The following is a 21,863-nucleotide window of genomic DNA, read 5'->3' on the forward strand; positions in this document are numbered from 1 at the left end:
GATTATATTAAAATAAGTCCGGATCTGGCCAAAATAGACTGGGAGTAGCGACTTGAGGGTAAATCAAAAGCAGAACAGTGGGAGGAGTTACTGGGGGAGGTGCAGGCCCAACCTGTTCCATTTCAGAACAAAGCTCAGGGAATCCTGGGGACCCAGGAATATTCAGGATGAAACAGAAGGGCAAAGTGAGATGTACAACAGGTACAAAGGAAGCAACTAATGGAGGCCCTGCAGGAGGATAGAAAGGGCAGGGGACAATTCAAGAAAGCAATTAGGAGAGCAAATAAGGCAGAATGAGAAAACACTGGGGGTGGGGGACGGGGGGTGGGGGGGGGGGGGGGGGGGAGAATCCCAATCCACTCTACAAATAATTAAAGGAGAAGAGAATAATACAACACAGAACATACAACATCAAACACAGAACATAGAATATACAACATAGAACATCACACAGGCCCTTCGGCCCTCGATGTTGCGCCGACCTGTGGAACCAATCTGAAGCCCATCTAACCTACACTGTTCTATTCTCATCCATATGACTAACCAATGACCATTTAAATGTCCTTAAAGTTGGTAAGGAGAAAGTGAGGACTGCAGACGCTGTGGATCAGAGCCGATAATGTGTTGCTGGAAAAGCGCAGCAGGTCAGGCAGCATCCAAGGAGCAGGAGAATCGACGTTTCGGGCATAAACCCTTCTTCAGGAAAGTTGGCGAGTCTACTACTGTTGCAGGCAGTGCATTCCACACCCCTACTACTCTCTGAGTAAAGAAACTCCCTCTGACATCTGTCCTATCTCTGTCACCCCTCAATTTAAAGCTATGTCCCCTCGTGCTAGCCATCACCATCCGAGGATAAAGGCTCTCCCTGTCCACCCTATCTAACCCTCTGATTATCTTATATGTCTCTATTAAGTCACCTCTCAACCTTCTTCTCTCTAACAAAAACAGCCTCAAGTCCCTCAGCCTTTCCCCGTAAGACCTTCCCTCCAGACCAGGCAACATCCCAGTAAATCTCCTCTAAACCCTTTCCAAAGCTTCCACATCCTTCCTATAATGCAGTGACCAGAACTGGACACAATACTCCAAGTGCGGCTGCATCAGAGTTTTGTACAGCTGCAATGTGACCTTGTGGCTTCAAACCTCACTCCCTCTCCCAGTAAAAGCTAACACACTGTATGCCTTCTTAACAACCCTATCAGCCTGGGTGGCAACTGGGTGGAGTCTATGTACCTGGACACTGGGATCTCTCTGCTCGTCTACACAACCAAGAATCTTACCATTTGCCCAGTACTCTGTATTCCTGTTACTCCTTCCAAAGTGAATCACCTCACACTTTTCTACATTAAACTCCATTTGCCACCTCTCAGCCCAGCACTGCAAATTATCTGTGTCCCTCTGTAACCTGCAACATCATTCGGCATTATCCACAACTCCACCGAACATATTGTCACCTGCAAATTTACTAACCCATCCTTCTACATGCTTATCTAGGTCACTTATAAAAATGACAAACAGCAGTGGCCCCAAACAGATCTTTGCAGTACCCCATTAGTAACTGAACTCCACGATCAACATTTCCCTAAGGATTCATTAGAAACTGTCATAACCAGGGGAAGTGAAGGATGCATTAGGGACCGAAATAACCAGGGGAAGTGTAGGATCCATTAGGGACCATAATAACCAGGGGAAGTGAAGGAATCATTAGGGATTGTAATAACCAGGGGAAGTGAAGGATCCGTTAGGGACCGTAATAACCAGGGGAAGTGAAGGATTCATTAGGGACTGTAATAACCAGGGGAAGTGAAGGATTCACTAGGGATCGTAATAACCAGGGGAAGTGAAGGATTCATTAGGGACCGTAATAACCAGGGGAAGTGAAGGATCCGTTAGGGACCGTAATAACCAGGGGAGTGAAGGATTCACGAGGGATCGTAATAACCAGGGGAAGTGAAGGAATCATTAGGTACCATAATAACCAGGGGAAGTGAAGGATCCATTAGGGACTGTAATAACCAGGGGAAGTGAAGGATTCATTAGGGACTGTAATAACCAGGGGAAGTGAAGGATCCATTAGGGACCGTAATAACCAGGGGAAGTGAAGGATTCACTAGGGATCGTAATGACCAGGGTAAGTGAAGGAATCATTAGGTACCATAATAACCAGGGGAAGTGAAGGATCCATTAGGGACTGTAATAACTAGGGGAAGTGAAGGATTCATTAGGGACCGTAATAACCAGGGGAAGTGAAGGATGCACTAGGGATGGTAATAACCAGGGGAAGTGAAGGATCCATTAGGGATCGTCATAACCAGGGGAAGTGAAGGATTCATTAGGAACCGTAATAACCAGGGGAAGTGTAAGATCCATTAGAGACTGTAATAACCAGGAGAAGTTAAGGATCCATTAGAGACTGTAATAACCAGGGGAAGTGAAGGATCCATTAGGGACTGTAATAACCAGGGGAAGTGAAGGATCCATTAGGGACCGTAATAACCAGGGGAGTGAAGGATTCACGAGGGATCGTAATAACCAGGGGAAGTGAAGGAATCATTAGGTACCATAATAACCAGGGGAAGTGAAGGATCCATTAGGGACTGTAATAACCAGGGGAAGTGAAGGATTCATTAGGGACTGTAATAACCAGGGGAAGTGAAGTATCCATTAGGGACTGTAATAACCAGGGGAAGTGAAGGATCCATTAGGGACCGTAATAACCAGGGGAAGTGAAGGATTCACTAGGGATCGTAATGACCAGGGTAAGTGAAGGAATCATTAGGTACCATAATAACCAGGGGAAGTGAAGGATCCATTAGGGACTGTAATAACTAGGGGAAGTGAAGGATTCATTAGGGACCGTAATAACCAGGGGAAGTGAAGGATGCACTAGGGATGGTAATAACCAGGGGAAGTGAAGGATCCATTAGGGATCGTCATAACCAGGGGAAGTGAAGGATTCATTAGGAACCGTAATAACCAGGGGAAGTGTAAGATCCATTAGAGACTGTAATAACCAGGAGAAGTTAAGGATCCATTAGAGACTGTAATAACCAGGGGAAGTGAAGGATCCATTAGGGACTATCATAACCAGGGGAAGTGAAGGATCCATTAGGGACCATAATAACCAGGGAAAGTGTAGGATCCATTAGAGACTGTAATCACCAGGGGAAGTGAAGGATGCATTACGGACTGTAACAACCAGGGGAAGTGAAGGATTCATTAGAGACTGTAATAACCAGGGGAAGTGAAGGATTCATTTAGACTGTAATAACCAGGGGAAGTGAAGGATCCATTAGGGACTGTAATAACCAGGGGAAGTGAAGGATCCTTTAGGGACTGTAATAACCAGGGGAAATGAAGGATTTATTAGGGACTGTAATAACCAGGGGAAGTGAAGGATTTATTAGGGACTGTAATAACCAGGGGAAGTGAAGGATTTATTAGGGACTGTAATAACCAGGGGAAGTGAAGGATTCATTAGGGACCGTAATAACCAGGGGAAGTGAAGGATGCATTAGGGACTGTAATAACCAGTGGAAGTGAAGGATCCATTAGGGACTGTAATAACCAGGGGAAGTGAAGGATTTATTAGGGACTGAAATAACCAGGGGAAGTGAAGGATTTATTAGGGACCGTAATAACCAGGGGAAGTGAAGGATTTATTAGGGACCGTAATAACCAGGGGAAGTGAAGGATTGATTAGGGACCGTAATAACCAGGGGAAGTGAAGGATTTATTAGGGACCGTAATAACCAGGGGAAGTGAAGGATTTATTAGGGACCGTAATAACCAGGGGAAGTGAAGGATTTATTAGGGACCATAATAACCTGGGGAAGTGAAGGATCCATGAGGGACCAAGGGAGCAATCTGTGTGTGAAGGTGAAGGCTATTGGTCGAATGTTAAGGGAGTATTTCACTGCTGTCTTTACTCTAGAGAAGGAGGATGTAGGCACAGAATTTGGGAGGATCGACTTTGAGGTCCTTGAGCTGATTGACCATAGAAGTGAGAAGGTTTTGGAGAATTTGAAACTATGAATAGGGAGGGTTTTAGAGGGATATGGGCCAAATGCTGGCTAACAGGACTAGTTTAATTGAGGATATCTGAGCGGCATTACAAATTGGATGGAAGGCTCTGCTTCTGTTCTGTACAACTCTATGACTCTATGACCAAACGTGGACCAATGTTCTGCCTGGGAGGGTGGTGGAGGTGGAAAATCTCACAACCTTTAAAAGGATTCGGATGCACACCAGAATTCAACTTTGTAGGCTCTGGGATTGGTGTGAGGAAGTGGGCGTGGTGTAGGTAGAGGTAATAAGACCATAAGACCATAAGACATAGGAGTGGAAGTAAGGCCATTCGGCCCATCGAGTCCACTCCGCCATTCAATCATGGCTGATGGGCATTTCAACTCCGCTTACCAGCGTTCTCCCCGTAGCCCTTAATTCCTCGAGACAACAAGAATCTATCAATCTCAGCCTTGAAGACATTTAGCGTCCCGGCTTCCACGCAGACACGGGGAGAATGTGCAAACTCCACACAGAGAGTCGCCTGAGGCGGGAATTGAACCCGGGTCTCTGGCGCTGTGAGGCAGCAGTGCTAACCACTGTGCCACCGTGCCGCCCACGGCAGTTCAGGCAGCATCCGAGGAGCAGGAAAATTGATGTTTCGGGCAAAAGCCCTTCATCAGGAATAAAGGCAGTGAGCCTGAAGCGTGGAGAGATAAGCTAGAGGAGGGTGGGGGTGGGGAGAGAGTAGCATAGAGTACAATGGGTGAGTGGGGGAGGAGATGAAGGTGATAGGTCAAGGAGGAGAGGGTGGAGTGGATAGGTGGAAAAGGAGATAGGCAGGTAGGACAAGTCCGGACAAGTCAAGGGGACAGTTACTGAGCTGGAAGTTTAGAACTAGGGTGAGGTGGGGGAAGGGGAAATGAGGAAACTGTTGAAGTCCACATTGATGCCCTGGGGTTGAAATGTTCCGAGGCGGAAGATGAGGCGTTCTTCCTCCAGGCGTCTGGTGGTGAGGGAGCGGCGGTGAAGGAGGCCCAGGACCTCCATGTCCTCGGCAGAGTGGAAGGGGGAGTTGAAATGTTGGGCCACAGGGCGGTGTGGTTGATTGGTGCGGGTGACCCGGAGATGTTCCCTAAAGCGCTCTGCGAGGAGGCGCCCAGTCTCCCCAATGTAGAGGAGACCGCATCGGGAGCAATGGATACCATAAATGATATTAGTGGATGTGCAGGTGAAACTTTGATGGATGTGGAAGGCTCCTTTAGGGCCTTGGATAGAGGTGAGGGAGGAGGTGTGGGCACAGGTTTTACAGTTCCTGCGGTGGCAGGGGAAGGTGCCAGGATGGGAGGGTGGGTTATAGGGGGGCGTGGACCTGACCAGGTAGTCACGGAGGGAATGGTCTTTGCGGAAGGCACAAAGGGGTGGGGAGGGAAATATATTCCTGCTGGTGGGGTCTGTTTGGAGGTGGCGGAAATGTCGGCGGATGATTTGGTTGATGCGAAGGTTGGTAGGGTGGAAGGTGAGCACCAGGGGCGTTCTGTCCTTGTTACGGTTGGACAGGTGGGGTCTGAGGGCGGAGGTGCGGGATGTGGACGAGATGCGTTGGAGGGCATCTTTAACCACGTGGGAAGGGAAATTGCGGTCTCTAAAAGGAGGAGGCCACCTGGTGTGATTTCTGCCAAGTTAAAATTCTCAAATGGTCACAGTAAGATTTTAACCCAGTTCTCTGGAATATGAATCCAAAAGTGGAGGGTCCTTGTGGCATTTCCACCATAGCCCTCCCAGGCTGACATCAGTGTGAACAGGATCCTCTTTGGGAACTGCTTTCAGAGAGTATGTTAGTTATTTGATGCCGCCAGGAAATAGATGATGTTTCCTGACTTCATTTTCACCTCCCTCCTTTCTCGAGGTGGATGGGGACAAAAAGAAACTCAAGATTTGTCGAAATCCACACAGGGGGTGGGGGGGGGGGGCAGTGGGGGGGGGGGGGGGGGGGTCGGGGAGTGGGGGGGGGGGGGGGGTCGGGGAGTTGGGGGGGGGGTCAGGGAGGATAGACTTCGTCAGTGAATTCACATCCACAACAGACTGAGGATCCACTGTGTGAATGTATTCCTCAGATCAGACTGAAGAGTTAAACAGAGCTGAAGATGTGTTGCTGGAAAAGCGCAGCAGGTCAGGCAGCATCCAAGGAACAGGAGAATTGACGTTTCGGGCCCGAAACATCGATTCCCCTGCTCCTTGGATGCTGCCTGACCTGCTGTGCTTTTCCAGCAACACATCTTCAGCACTGATCTCCAACATCTGCCGTCCTCACTCTCTCCTTGAAGAGTTAAACAACAAGGTTCAGGAAAGTTCAAAAACAGAAACATTGGAGGATAAAGATGATTGGTGGGAGGTTTCAGGTTGGTGTGTTACTGACTGACTCAGCTGACAGCGGTGACGGAGACCGGACTCTGGGTGTTATCCAAGGTCAGGCTGGCCAGATACGGGGAACATGACTGCTGGGATTTTCACCCTGAGACTTCCGTAAAGAGAGGAAGATATCGTGGTCCTTACCTTATTGTGAATGACAACCACATGCTGAGGGTCTGAATTTAACCAGGTGTCCATGGCTTTGCAAATGCTGCAGATTTTGTCCAGAGGAGGGGCATGGAGGTCAGGCCAGCCAAAGTCCACCACCTGGGATCACAACAACCCACCTTTAGTCAAATTGGAGGCTACAAAGTAGCAACACTGCACTGTACTGTACTGCACTGTAGTGTACTGTACTGCTCTGTACTGCACTGCATTGCACTGTAATGTACTGTACTGCTCTGTACTGCACTGCATTGCACTGTAATGTGCTGTACTGCTCTGTACTGCACTGTATTGCACTGTGCATTGCAATGTAATGCACTGCACTGCAATGTACTGTACTGCACTGTAATGTACTGTATTGCACTGTGTGCTGCTCTGTACTGCACTGCACTGTACTGTACTGCACTGTAGTGTACTGTACTGCTCTGTACTGCACTGCAATGTACTGTACTGCACTGCATTGCACTGTAATGTACTGTACTGCTCTGTACTGCATTGCACTGTAATGTACTGCTCTGTACTGCACTGTATTGCACTGTAATGTACTGTACTGCTCTGTACTGCACTGCATTGCACTGTAATGTGCTGTACTGCTCTGTACTGCACTGTATTGCACTGTGCATTGCAATGTAATGCACTGCACTGCAATGTACTGTACTGCACTGTAATGTACTGTATTGCACTGTGTGCTGCTCTGTACTGCACTGCACTGTACTGTACTGCTCTGTACTGCACTGTAGTGTACTGTACTGCTCTGTACTGCACTGCAATGTACTGTACTGCACTGCATTGCACTGTAATGTACTGTACTGCTCTGTACTGCATTGCACTGTACTGTACTGCTCTGTACTGCACTGCATTGCACTGTAATGTACTGTACTGCTCTGTACTGTACTGCTCTGTACTGCACTGCATTGCACTGTAATGTACTGCTCTGTACTGCACTGTATTGCACTGTAATGTACTGTACTGCTCTGTACTGCACTGCATTGCACTGTAATGTACTGTACTGCTCTGTACTGCACTGTAATGTACTGTACTGCTCTGCTCTGTACTGCATTGCACTGTAATGTACTGCTCTGCGAGCTGCTGTGGCTGCACATTCCACTGAAGAGAGAGCCAGCAGCCACCTCCACATCTGCCCTCTTTCCCCTTCTCTCCTCCCCCTTCACGCCCTCCTCCTCCCTCTCCATCTCCTAACCACCTCCCTCCACTGCTCCACCTCACACCACCCCTCCTCACCCACCCCCTTCAAACCCCTCACAGCCCTCCAGCCCCTTCCACTCCCAGCTCCTCCATCCACATCTCCCACTCCCACCACCCCCAGCCCCTCCAGCCCCTCCACCCTCTCCAAACCCCCAACTTTATCCAGCCCCTCCACCCTCACCGCGTCGGGCAATGGGAGCTTCCAAACCTGGTGGGATCTCTCTGGCCTTACCTTGGGGTTGAGTTTGTTGATGTCGTGGCGCTGTTCGGACAGGTTAAAGAGCTGAAAACAGAGGGAATGGAGTGATGAGGAACCACACTGGCAATGACTCAGCTCAGAGAGAGATACAGCCTCACCAAAAACACAGGCGTAGATGTGTGACCCCTTACTCTGAGGTGGTGTCCCCTGGTCCTAACTCCCCCACACTGGGAAACAGTCTCTCCACATCTCCCCTGCAAAGTTCCCTCAGAATCCTGAATTCCTCAATAAAGTTGCCTCTCATCCTTCTAAACTCCAATGAGCACAAGCCCAACCTACTCAATGTCTCCTTATCGCATAATCCCTCCATACCCGGGATCAGCCGAGTGAACCTTCACAGGACTGCCTCCAGCATCAGTCGATAACGTCTGGGAAGTAATACATGATGGAGATTAAATCCAGGAGGGAAGTATACAGGAAATGGCAGATCCCTTAGCATCAACATACAGAGTGTACAGGTCCATAGTTCCCTGGCTACACAAGTGGATGAAGTGATCAAGAAAGCATGGGTTATGCTCACCTTCATCTGTCCGGGCAGTGAGTATAAAAACTGACAAGCCATGCTGCAGCTGTACAGAACTTTAATTCGGCCACATTTGGAATATTGTGTCCAATTCTGGTCACCACACGACCAGAAGGATGTGGAGGTTTTTGGAGAGGGTACAGAAACAGTTTGCCAAGATGTTTCCTGGTTTAGGGGGTATTAGCTATGAGGAGAGATTTGTTTATTTTCACTTGAACATCAGAGGCTGAGGGGCGACTGATAGAAGTTTACAAAGATACAAGAGGCTTGGATAGAATTGATGGTGCGAGTCTTTTTCCCAGGGTAGAAACGTCAGTTACTCGGGGACATAGGTTTAAGGTAAAACACTCTATGTTAGTTATTATGTTTCTTTTTTCTTTTTACACATTCACTGTTCATCTTCCTGTTACTGGCTAGTTTATCATCCCAGATTTTCTTCCTCTTTATTATCTTTGGTCATCTTTTGTTGGTTTTTAAAACTTGTCCTTTTAAAGGAAGGATATTATTAAAGCTGGACAGTGTTCAGAAGAAAATTCCCAGGAGGTTGCCGGGTATGGAGGATCTGAGTTATAAAGAAAGGCTGGATAGACTGGGACATTTTCCCCTGGAGTGTAGGAGGTTGAGGGGTGACCTTGTAAAGGTTTATATTTATAAAATCATGAGGGGTGTAGATAGAGTTAATGTCGATGTCTTTTACCTGGGACTGGGGATTTCGAGACTTGGGGGGCACATTTTTAAGGTGAGAGGAGAGAGATTTTAAAAAGATGTGGTGGGGGGGGGCAACATTTTCAAACAGGGGGTGGTGCATGTGTGGAATGAACGTTCTTAGGGAATGGTGGATGTGGTAGCAATTACAACGTAGGAAAGGTTTGGAGGGATATGGACCAGGAGCAGGCGGACGGGACTGGTTTAGTTTGGGATTGTGCTCAGCATTTGCTTTCTTAACAGCCCTATCTACTTAGAGTCATAGAGTCATATAGATGTATAGGATGGAAACAGACACTTCGGTCCAACCCGTCCATGCCGACCAGGTATCCCAACCCAATCTAGTCCCACCTGCCAGCATCCGGCCCATATCCCTCCAAACCCTTCCTATTCATATACCCATCCAAATGCCTCTTAAATGTTGTAATTGTACCAGCCTCCACCACATCCTCTGGCAGCTCATTCCATACACGTACCACCCTCTGCATGAAAAGGTTGGCCCTTAGTTCCCTTTTATACCTTTCCCCTCTCACCCTAAACCTATGCCCCTCTAGTTCTGCACTCCCCCACTGCGACTCCACTTTCAAGGAGCTATGAACCTGCACTCCAAGGTCTCTTTGTTCAGCAACACTCCCTAGGACCTTACCATTAAGGGTATAAGTCCTGCTAAGATTTGCTTTCCCAAAATGCACCCAAAAGGGACCGAAGGGACAACTTTTTCACACAGAGGGTGGTACGTGTATGGAATGAGCTGCCAGAGGAAGTGGTGGAGGCTGGTACAATTACAACATTTAAGAGGCATTTGGATGGGTATATGAATAGGAAGGGTTTGGAGGGATATGGGCCGGGTGCTGGCAGGTGGGACTAGATTGGGTTGGGATATCTGGTCGGCATGGACAGGTTGGACCGAAGGGTCTGTACATCTCTGTGACTCTAAGACTCATTATCCCACACAGCTGCTGTTAGGGGGGTCTATAGAGACCTCCAACCCATGTTCTCTTCTCTTTGTTAATTTCTGACCTCTGTCTACATCGATTCTACATCATTCAACTTCAGATCATTGCTTGTTCTCATATTTATTTTTGCCTGTACCAACAATGGCCACCCCAGCACCTTCCCTTCCAGCCTGCCTTCCCTAAAAGTTCCAATGACCCCTGAATATTTAGCTCTCAGCTTTGATCTCCATGGGACCAACACTCACATGATTACATTCTATCGAAGACACTCTCAGACACAACTAGTGAGATACACTTGAAGGGAAATAGAATACTCACGAGATAATTCTCGCCATGTTTGGACATCAGCATCTGTGCCACCTCCCTCAGGTTGGCACGGAAACTCTGCTCCTCTGCTCCTCTTGGATAGGAGACTGAAATGATTCGCTCGGTGATGTAGGTCAGGTCAAGGTCGGAATTCTCCTCCATGTTTTGTGAGAGGCTCACACTCCTAATAAAGAGGAAAAAAAAACAAAATCCAGGCACTGCGAATACATGTCAAATTATTTTCATTTTCTTCATGGGATGTGTGTGTGTCATTCCTGCCTATTCCTGATGAAGGGCTTTTGCCCAAAACGTCGATTTTCCTGCTCCTCGGATGCTGCCTGACCTGCTGTGCTTTTCCAGCACCACTCTGATCTAAACTCTGTGTTAGCTGGCTGGGTCCAGTATTTATTACCCTGTCCCTAGTTGCCCCTTGAGAAGGTGGGGGTGAGCTGCCTTCTTGACCCGCTGCAGTCCATGTGCTGTGGGTAGACCCACAATGCCCTTAGGGAGGGAATTCCAGGATTCTGACCCAGTGACACTGAAGGAACAGTGATATATTTCCAAGTCAGGATGGTGAGGGGCTTGGAGGGGAACTTGCAGGGGGTGGTGTTCCCATGGATCTGCTGCCCTTGTCCTTCCAGATGGAAGTGGGTGTGGGTTTGGAAGGTGCTGCCTGAGGATCTTTGGTGAGTTTCTGCAGAGCATCTTGTAGATGGGACACACTGCTGTTACTGAGTGTGGGTGGGGGGGAGGGAGGGGATGGTACACACTGCTGTTACTGAGTGTGGGTGGGGGAGGGAGTGGGTGTGCGTATGAGAGAGAGAGTGAGTGAGTGTGCATGTGTGCGCGCGTGCATGTGTGTGTATATCAGTAACCAGCAATGACCTCCTGCTCCTGCACTGCTCACTCTGTCTCCCCCAGGGTTTAACCCTCAGTCCCTCCTGTTCTGTATCCACTCGCTGCCCCTTGGACACAGTGCCCAATCCCACCACGTCAGTTTGTACCTGGTCACTGACCACATCCAGCTCAACCTCCACACGTCCTGCTACCCCAGTGTCCCTGATCCAACTGCCAGGATGGGAGCAGCACAGCTATCCTCCAATGGAAGATTGGGAAGAGGGAGCCCACTGTTTGTGACCCCAGCCCCAGATCTGATTTCTAGGATCCTGACTCCATCCCTCTCCCGAGTCTCTTTATAGGGCAGCACTGTGGAGGAAATGGAGGAAACCAGAACACCCAGAGGAAACTCACACAGACACGGGGAGAGTGTGCAAACTCCACACAGACAGTCACCTGAGGCGGGAATTGAACCTGGGACCCTGGTGCTGTGAGGCAGCAGCGCTAACCACTGAGCCACCCATACTGTTGATCCCTGTGCCTTCAGTGTCCGAGCCTAAAGCTGGGGAATTCCCTCCTGAGACTCTCTCTGCCTCGAACACACACTCTTTCTCCTCCCTTTCCACCTGTTAACCTCAATGTTCTCCTCGAAAGGTTCATCTCCCAGAGCACTCCCTGCATTTCTCCGGCTCACGCTCTCTCTCCAATCCTCTCTCAGCCTCCACCCTACAACTTCGGTCCCAACCTCTTTCTCTCTCTCTCCCTCTCCCACTCCCTCACCCTCTCCCCCATTCTCCCTCTCACAAAGCTGTTGGTCACCTGATCTAACCTCCATATTCGGCTCAAAGTGAATTTTTGTTTGCGAAATCATTCTTGTGGAGGTCCTTGGGGAATTTCCGTTCATGAGCGGTGCTATATGAATGCACTGTGGTACTTATTGTAGAGGTGAGCCTTTTACAATTGGACATAAACAGAGTGTACGTGTCTCTGTGAGTACATATACAGTTCTGTGTGTATCTCAGTGTGTGTACACATACAGTTGGTGTGTATCTCAGTGTGTACACGTACAGTTTGTGTGTATCTCAGTGTGTGTACACATACAGTTCGTGTGTATCTCAGTGTGTACACGTACAGTTTGTGTGTATCTCAGTGTGTGTACACATACAGTTCATGTGTATCTCAGTGGTGTACACATACAGTTTGTGTGTATCTCAGTATGTGTACACGTACAGTTCATGTGTATCTCAGTGTGTACACATACAGTTTGTGTGTATCTCAGTATGTGTACACGTACAGTTCATGTGTATCTCAGTGGTGTACACATACAGTTTGTGTGTATCTCAGTATGTGTACACGTACAGTTCATGTGTATCTCAGTGTGTACACATACAGTTTGTGTGTATCTCAGTGTGTGTACATGTACAGTGTGTGTGTATCTCAGTGTGAACACATAAAGTTCATGTGTATCTCAGAGTGTTCATGTACAGTTCATGAGTTTCAGTGTGTGTACACATACAGTTCGTATGTATCTCAATGTGTGTGTACACATACTGTCCGTGTGTACATGTATAGTTCATGTGTATGTCAGTGTGTGTACACAAACAGTTTGTGTGTATCTCAGTGTGTGTACACAAACAGTTTGTGTGTATCTCATTGTGTGTACACATACAGTTCATGTGTATCTCAGTATTGTACACATACAATACATGTGTATCTCAATGTGTGTTCACGTACAGTTTGTGTGCATCTCAGTGGTGTACACATACAGTTCATGTGTATCTCAGTATGTGTACACGTACAGTTCATGTGTATCTCAGTGGTGTACACATACAGTTCATGTGTATCTCAGTGGTGTACACATACAGTTTGTGTGTATCTCAGTATGTGTACACGTACAGTTCATGTGTATCTCAGTGTGTACACATACAGTTTGTGTGTATCTCAGTGTGTGTACATGTACAGTGTGTGTGTATCTCAGTGTGAACACATAAAGTTCATGTGTATCTCAGAGTGTTCATGTACAGTTCATGAGTTTCAGTGTGTGTACACATACAGTTCGTATGTATCTCAATGTGTGTGTACACATACTGTCCGTGTGTACATGCATAGTTCATGTGTATGTCAGTGTGTGTACACAAACAGTTTGTGTGTATCTCAGTGTGTGTACACAAACAGTTTGTGTGTATCTCAGTGTGTACACATACAGTTCGTGTGTATCTCAATGTGTACATGTACAATTCATGTGTATCTCAGTGTGTGTACATGTACAGTTTGTGCGTAACTCAGTGTGTACATGTACAGCTTGTGTGTATCTCAGTGTGTGTACATGTACAGATTATGTGCATCTCAGTGTGTACATGTACAGATTGTGTGATCTCAGTGTGTGTACACATACAGTTCATGTGTATCTCAGGGTGTGTACACGTACAGTTTGTGCATCTCAGTGTACACATGTACAGTTCATGTGTATCTCAGTGTGTACGTGCACAGTTTGTGTGTATCTCAGTGTGTGTACATGTCCAGTTCATGTGTATCTCAGTGTGTACACGTACAGTTTGCGTGTATCTCATTGAGTGTACACGTACAGATTATGTGTACCTCAGTGTGGGTACCCGTACAGTTCATGTGTATCTCAGTGTGTACACGTACAGTGTGTGTGTTTGTCAGTGTGTGTACACCTACAGTTTGTTTGTATCTCAGTGTGTGTCCACGTACAGTGTGTGTGTCTGTCAGTGTGTGTACACCTAAAGTTTGTGAGTATCTCAGTGTGTACATGGACAGTTTGTGTGTACCATGGTGTGAACACGTACAGTGTGTGTGTTTGTCAGAGTGTGTACATGTACATTTTTTTTCTCAGTGTGTGTACATGTACAGATTATGTGCATCTTAGTGTGTGTCCACGTACAGTGTGTGTGTTTGCCAGTGTGTGTACATGTACAGTTTGTGTGTATCTCAGTGTGTACATGTACAGACCGTGTGTATCTCAGTGTGTGTACACGTACAGTTTGTGAGTATCTCAGTGGGTACATGTACAGTTTGTTAGTATCTCAGTGGGTACATGAACAGTTCATGTGTATCTCAGTGTGTACACGTACAGTTTGTGTGTATCTCAGTGTGTACACATATAGTTTGTTAGTATCTCAGTGGGTACACGTACAGTTCGTGTGTATCTCAGCGTGTACACGTACAGTTTGTGTGTATCTCAGTGTGTACATGTACAGTATGTGTCTCAGTGTGTGTACACATACAGTTCATGTGTAACTCAGTGTGTACACGTACAGGTTGTGTGATCTCAGTGTGTGTACCCATACAGTTCGTGTGTATCTCAATGTGTACATGTACAGTTCATGTGTATCTCAGTGTGTGTACATGTACAGTTTGTGCGTAACTCAGTGTGTACATGTACAGTTTGTGTGTATCTCAGTGTGTGTACATGTACAGATTATGTGCATCTCAGTGTGTACACGTACAGATTGTGTGATCTCAGTGTGTGTACACATACAGTTCATGTGTATCTCAGGGTGTGTACACATACAGTTTGTGCATCTCAGTGTACACATGTACAGTTCATGTGTATCTCAATGTGTGTACACGTACAGTTCATGTGTATCTCAGTGTGTACGTGCACAGTTTGTGTGTATCTCAGTGTGTGTACATGTCCAGTTCATGTGTATCTCAGTGTGTACACGTACAGTTCATGTGTAGCTCAGTGTGAGTACACGTACTGTTTGTGTGTATCTCAGTGTGTATACATAAAGTTTGCGTGTATCTCATTGAGTGTACACGTACAGATTATGTGTACCTCAGGTTGGTACCCGTACAGTTCATGTCTATCTCAGTGTGTACACGTACAGTGTGTGTGTTTGTCAGTGTGTATACACCTACAGTTTGTTTGTATCTCAGTGTGTGTACACGTACAGTGTGTGTGTATTTCAGTGTGTGTACACGTACAGTTTGTGTGTATCTCAAGTGTGTACATGTACAGCTCATGTGTATCTCAGTGTGTGTACACGTACAGTTTCTGCGAATCTCAGTGTGAACACGTAGAGTTTGTGTATCTCAGTGTGTGCACATGTACAGTTTGTGTGTATCTCAGTGTGTGTACACGTACTGTATGTGTGTATCTCAGTGTGTGTTCACGTACAGTTTGGGTGTATCTCACTGTGTACACGTACAGGTTGTGTGTATCTCAGTGTGTACACATACAGTGTGTGTGTATCTCATTGTGTACATGTACAGTTTGTGTGTATCTCAGTGTGTGTACATGTACAGATTGTGTGTATCTCACTGTGTACACATACAGTTTGTGTGTATCTCAGTGTGTGTACACGTACAGATTGTGTGTATCCCAGGGCGTACACACATAGTTTGTGTGTATCTCGGTGTGAACATGTACAGTGTGTGTGTTTGTCAGTGTGTGTACACGTACAGTTTGTGTGCATCTCAGTGTGTACACGTACAGTTCATGTGTATCTCAGTGTGTGTACATGTACAGCTTCTGTGAATCTCAGTGTGTACACGTAGAGTTTGTGTATCTCAGTGTGTGCACATATACAGTTCATGTGTATCTCAGCATGTACACGTACTGTGTGTGTTTGTCAATGTGTGCACATGAACAGATTGTGTGCATCTCAGTGTGTACACATACAGCTTTTTCTCAGTGTGTGTCCATGTACAGTTTGTGTGCATCTCAGTGAGTACATGTACAGTTTGTGTGTATGTCAATGTGTACACATACAGTGTGTATGTTTGTCAGTGTGTGTACACATACAGTTCATGTGTATCTCAGTGTGTGTACACGTACAGTGTGTGTATCTCACTGTGTACATGTACAGTTTGTGTGTATCTCAGTGTGTGTACACATACTGTTTGTGTGTATCTCAGTGTGTACACATACAATTCGTATGTATCTCAGTGTGTGTACACATACAGTTCATGTGTATCTCAGTGTGTACACATACAGTTCATGTGTACCTCAGTGTGTGTACACGTACAGTTCGTGTGTATCTCAGTGTGAGCACACGTACAATTCGTGTGTATCTCACTGTGTACACATACAGTTCATATGTAACTCAAGTGTGTGTACACATACAGTTCGTGTGAATCTCAGTGTGTCTGCACGTACAGTTCATGTGTATCTCAGTGCGTGTACATGTACAGATCGTGTGTATCTCAGTGTGTGGACTTGTACAGATTGTGTGTATCTCACTGTGTACACGTACAGTTTGTGTGTATCTCAGTGTACACATACAGATTGTGTGTATCCCAGTGTGTACACACACAGTTTGTATGTATCTCGGTGTGTAGATGCACAGTTTGTGTGTATCTCAGCATGTGTACACGTACAGTTCATATGTATCTCAGTGTGAGTTCGTGTACAGTTTGTGTGCATCTCAGTGTGTGAACACGTACAGTTTGTGTGCATCTCAGTGTGTGAACACGTACAGCTTGTGTGCATCTCAGTGTGTGAACACGTACAGTTTGTGTGTATCTCAGTGTCTGTTCATGTACAGTTCGTATGCATCTCAGTGTGTGAACACGTACAGCTTGTGTGCATCTCAGTGTGTGAACACGTACAGTTTGTGTGTATCTCAGTGTCTGTTCATGTACAGTTCGTATGCATCTCAGTGTGTGTACACGTACAGCTTGTGTGCATCTCAGTGTGTGAACACGTACAGCTTGTGTGCATCTCAGTGTGTGCACATGCATAGCTCGTTTGTATCTCAGTGTGAGTACACGTATAGTTCATGTGTATCTCACTGTGTACACGTACAGTTCATGTGTATCTCAGTGTGTACACGTACAGTTCATGTGTATCTCAGTGTGTACACGTACAGTTCATGTGTATCTCAGTGTGTACACGCACAGTTTGTGTGTATCACAGTGTGTGTACATGTCCAGTTCATGTGTATCTCAGTGTGTGTACACGTACAGTTTGTGTGTATCTCACTGTGTACACGTACAGTTCATGTGTATCTCAGTGTGTACACGTACAGTTCATGTGTATCTCAGTGTATACACGCACAGTTTGTGTGTATCACAGTGTGTGTACATGTCCAGTTCATGTGTATCTCAGTGTGTGTACACGTACAGTTTGTGTGCATCTCAGTGTGTACACGTGTAGTTTGCATGTCTCTCAGTGAGTGTACACGTGCAGATTATGTGTATCTCAGTGTGTACACGTACAGTTCGTGTGTATCTCAGTGTGTACACATACAGTGTGTGTGTTTGTCAGTGTGTGTACATGTACAGTTTGTGTGTATTTCAGTGTGCGTACACGTAGCTTATGTGTACCTCAGTGTGTACACATACAGTTCATGTGTATCTCAGTGTGTGTACACATACAGTTCATATGTATCTCAGTGTGCGTACACGTGCAGTTTGTGTGTATCTCAGTGTCTGTACACGTACAGCTTGTGTGCATCTCAGTGTGTGAACACGTACAGTTTGTATGTATCTCAGTGTGTACATGTACAGATCAGGTGTATTTCAGTGTGTGTACATATACAGATCATCTGTATCTCATTGTGAGAACATGTACAGTTTGTGTGTATCTCAGTGAATGTACACGTAAGGTTTGTGTGTATCTCAGTGTGTGCACAATTTGTGTGTATCTCAGTGTGTGTACATGTCCAGTTCATGCGTATCTCAGTGTGTACACGTACAGTTCATGTGTATCTCATTGTGTACACGTACAGTATGTGTGTTTGTCAGTGTGATTACACGTATAGTTTGTGTGTATCTCTGTGTACACATACAGTTTGTGTGTATCTCACTGTGTACAGGTACAGTTCATGTGTATCTCAGTGTGTGTACACGTACAGTTCGTGTGTATCTCAGTGTGAGCACACGTACAATTCTTGTGTATCTCACTGTGTACACATACAGTTCATATGTAACTCAAGTGTGTGTACACATACAGTTCGTGTGAATCTCAGTGTGTCTGCACGTACAGTTCATGTGTATCTCAGTGCGTGTACATGTACAGATCGTGTGTATCTCAGTGTGTGGACTTGTATAGTTTGTGTATATCACAGTGTGAACACGTACAGTGTGTGTGTTTGTCAGCGTGTGTACACCTACAGTTTGTGCGTATCTCACTGTGTACACGTACAGTTTGTGTGTATCTCAGTGTGCGTACACATACAGATTGTGTGTATTTCGGTGTGTAGATGTACAGTTTGTGTGTACCACAGTGTGTGTACATGTACAGATCGTGTGTATCTCAGCGTGTGTACACATACAGTTTGTGTGTATCTCACTGTGTACATGTACAGTTCATGTGTATCTCAGTGTGTACACATACTGTTCATATGTAACTCAAGTGTGTGTACATGTACAGTTCGTGTGAATCTCAGTGTGTCTGCACGTACAGTTCGTGTGTATCACAGTTTGAACACGTACAGTGTGTGTGTTTGTCAGTATGTGTACATGTACAGTTTGCGTGTGTCTCAGTGTGAGTACACGTAGAATTCGTGTGTGTTCACGTACAGTGTGTGTGTATCTGTGTGTGTGTACATGTACAGTTTGTGTGTGTCTCAGTGTGTACACGTACAGTTCGTATGTATCTCAGTGTGAGTACACGTACAGTTTGTGTGTTTCTCAGTGTGTGTACACGTACAGTTTGTGTGTATCTCAGTGTGTGTACATGTACAGTTTGTGTGTCTCTCAGTATGTACACGTACAGTTGTGTGTACCGCAGTGTGTACTGACACCGTTTGTGTGTATCTCAGTGTGTACATGTACAGTTTGTGTGTATCTCAGTGTGTACATGTACAGTTTGTATGTATCTCAGTGTGTGTATACGTACAGCTCATGTGTACCTCTGTGTGTACATGTACAGTTTGTGTGTATTTCAGTGTGTACACGTACAGTTTGTGTGTACCGCAGTGTGTACATGTACAGTTTGTGTGTATCTCAGTGTGTGTACATGTACAGTTTGTATGTATCTCAGTGTGTGTATACGTACAGCTCATGTGTACCTCTGTGTGTACATGTACAGTTTGTGTGTATTTCAGTGTGTGTACACATACAGATCATGTATATCTGTGTGTGTGTACATCTACAGTTTGTGTGCATCACAGTGTGTACACATACGGTTTGTGTGTATCTCAGTGTGTACACGTGCAGTTTGTGTGTATCTCAGTGTGTGTACATGTACAGTTTGTGTGTATCTCAGTGTGTGTACATGTACAGTTTGTGTGTATCTCAGTGTGTACACGTACAGTTTGTGTGTATCTCAGTGTGTGTACATGTACAGTTTGTGTGTATCTCAGTGTGTGTACATGTACCGTTTGTGTGTATCTCAGTGTATACATGTACAGTTTGTGTGTATCTCAGTGTGTGTACACGTACAGTTTGTGTGTACCGCAGTGTGTAAAGTACAGTTTGTGTGTATCTCTATGTGCACACGTACAGTTTGTGTGTATCTCAGTGTGTACATGTACAGTTTGTGTGTATCTCAGTGTGTGTACATGTACAGTTTGTGTGTATCTCAGTGTGTACATGTACAGTTTGTGTGTATCTCAGTGTGTACATGTACAGTTTGTGTGTATCTCTGTGTACGCATACAGTTTGTGTGTATCTCAGTGTGTACATGTACAGTTTGTGTGTATCACAGTGTGTGTACATGTAAAGTTTGTGTGTATCTCTGTGTACGCATACAGTTTGTGTGTATCTCAGTGTGTACATGTACAGTTTGTGTGTATCACAGTGTGTGTACATGTCCAGTTCATGTGTATCTCATTGTGTACATGTACAGTTTGTGTGTATCTCAGTGTGTGTACGTGTACAGTTTGCGTGTGTCTCAGTGTGTACATGTACAGGTTGTGTGTATCTCAGCATGCACACGTACAGTTTGTGTGTACCGCAGTGTGTACTGACACGGTTTGTGTGTATCTCAGTGTGTACACATGTATAGTTTGTGTGTATCTCAGTGTGTACACATGTACAGTTTGTGTGTATCTCAGTGTGTGTACACATACAGTTTGTGTGTATCTCTAGGTGTACATGTACAGTTTGTGTGCACTGCAGTGTGTACACGTACAGTTTGTGTGTACCGCAGTGTGTATACACGTACAGTTTGTGTGTATCTCAGTGTGTACGCGCACAGTTTGTGTGTACCTCTGTGTGTACATGTACAGTTTGTGTGTATTTCAGTGTGTGTACACATACAGATCATGTATATCTGTGTGTGTGTACATGTACAGTTTGTGTGCATCACTGTGTACACATATGGTTTGTGTGTATCTCAGTGTGTACACATGTACAGTTTGTGTGTATCTCAGTGTGTGTACATGTATCGTTTGTGTGTATCTCAGTGTATACATGTACAGTTTGTGTGTATGTCAGTGTGTGTACACGTACAGTTTGTGTGTATCTCAGTGTGTACGCGCACAGTTTGTGTGTACCTCTGTGTGTACATGTACAGTTTGTGTGTATCTCAGTGTGTGTACATGTATCGTTTGTGTGTATCTCAGTGTATACATGTACAGTTTGTGTGTATGTCAGTGTGTGTACACGTACAGTTTGTGTGTACCGCAGTATGTAATGTACAGTTTGTGTGTATCTCAATGTGTACACGTACAGTTTGTGTGTATCTCAGTGTGTGTACATGTACAGTTTGTGTGTACCGCAGTGTGTACATGTACAGGTTGTGTGTATCTCAGTATGCACACGTACAGTTTGTGTGTACAGCAGTGTGTACTGACACGGTGTGTGTGTATCTCAGTGTGTACACATGTATAGTTTGTGTGTATCTCAGGGTGTACACATGTACAGTTTGTGTGTATCTCAGTGTGTACATGTACAGTTTGTGTGTATCTCAGTGTGTACACATGTACAGTTTGTGTGTATCTCAGTGTGTGTACATGTACCGTTTGTGTGTATCTCAGTGTATACATGTACAGTTTGTGTGTATCTCAGTGTGTGTACACGTACAGTTTGTGTGTACCGCAGTGTGTAAAGTACAGTTTGTGTGTATCTCTATGTGCACACGTACAGTTTGTGTGTATCTCAGTGTGTACATGTACAGTTTGTGTATTACGCAGTGTGTACATGTACAGTTTGTATGTATCTCAGTGTGTGTATACGTACAGCTCATGTGTACCTCTGTGTGTACATGTACAGTTTGTATGTATTTCAGTGTGTGTACACATACAGATCATGTATATCTGTGTGTACATGTACAGTTTGTGTGTATCTCTGTGTACACATACAGTTTGTGTGTATCTCAGTGTGTACTTGTACAGTTTGTGTGTATCTCAGTGTGTACATGTACAGTTTGTGTGTATCTCAGTGTGTACACGCACAGTTTGTGTGTATCACAGTGTGTGTACATGCCCAGTTCATGTGTATCTCAGTGTGTATATGTACAGTTTGTGTGTATCTCAGTGTGTGTACATGTACAGTTTGCGTGTGTCTCAGTGTGTACACGTACAGTTTGTGTGTACCGCAGTGTGTACATGTACAGTTTGTGTGTATCTCAGTGTGT

The 21,863-nt window shown here is 45.5% G+C and overlaps 2 protein-coding genes across 2 annotated transcripts in view; one reads left to right on the top strand and one right to left on the bottom strand.

The window, feature by feature from the left end:
• Nucleotides 1-21,863, top strand: part of tns1b (tensin 1b) — an 833,038-nt gene that overhangs the window by 470,925 nt on the left and 340,250 nt on the right.
• The window catches only part of LOC140481745 (tensin-1), a 63,945-nt gene that overhangs the window by 11,820 nt on the left and 30,262 nt on the right, over nt 1-21,863 (bottom strand). Inside the window, exons 2-4 of the mRNA XM_072578281.1 lie at nt 10,547-10,718; nt 8,018-8,068; nt 6,559-6,681 (exon numbers count right to left, since the gene is read on the bottom strand). Of these exons, the coding sequence (XP_072434382.1) occupies nt 6,559-6,681; nt 8,018-8,068; nt 10,547-10,696 (324 nt within the window). The 5' untranslated portion in view covers nt 10,697-10,718. The remainder of the gene's footprint in view (nt 1-6,558; nt 6,682-8,017; nt 8,069-10,546; nt 10,719-21,863) is intronic.

The sequence above is a fragment of the Chiloscyllium punctatum genome, chromosome 10 (assembly GCF_047496795.1).
Source record: "Chiloscyllium punctatum isolate Juve2018m chromosome 10, sChiPun1.3, whole genome shotgun sequence".
In the NCBI taxonomy this organism is placed as follows: Eukaryota; Metazoa; Chordata; class Chondrichthyes; order Orectolobiformes; family Hemiscylliidae; genus Chiloscyllium; species Chiloscyllium punctatum.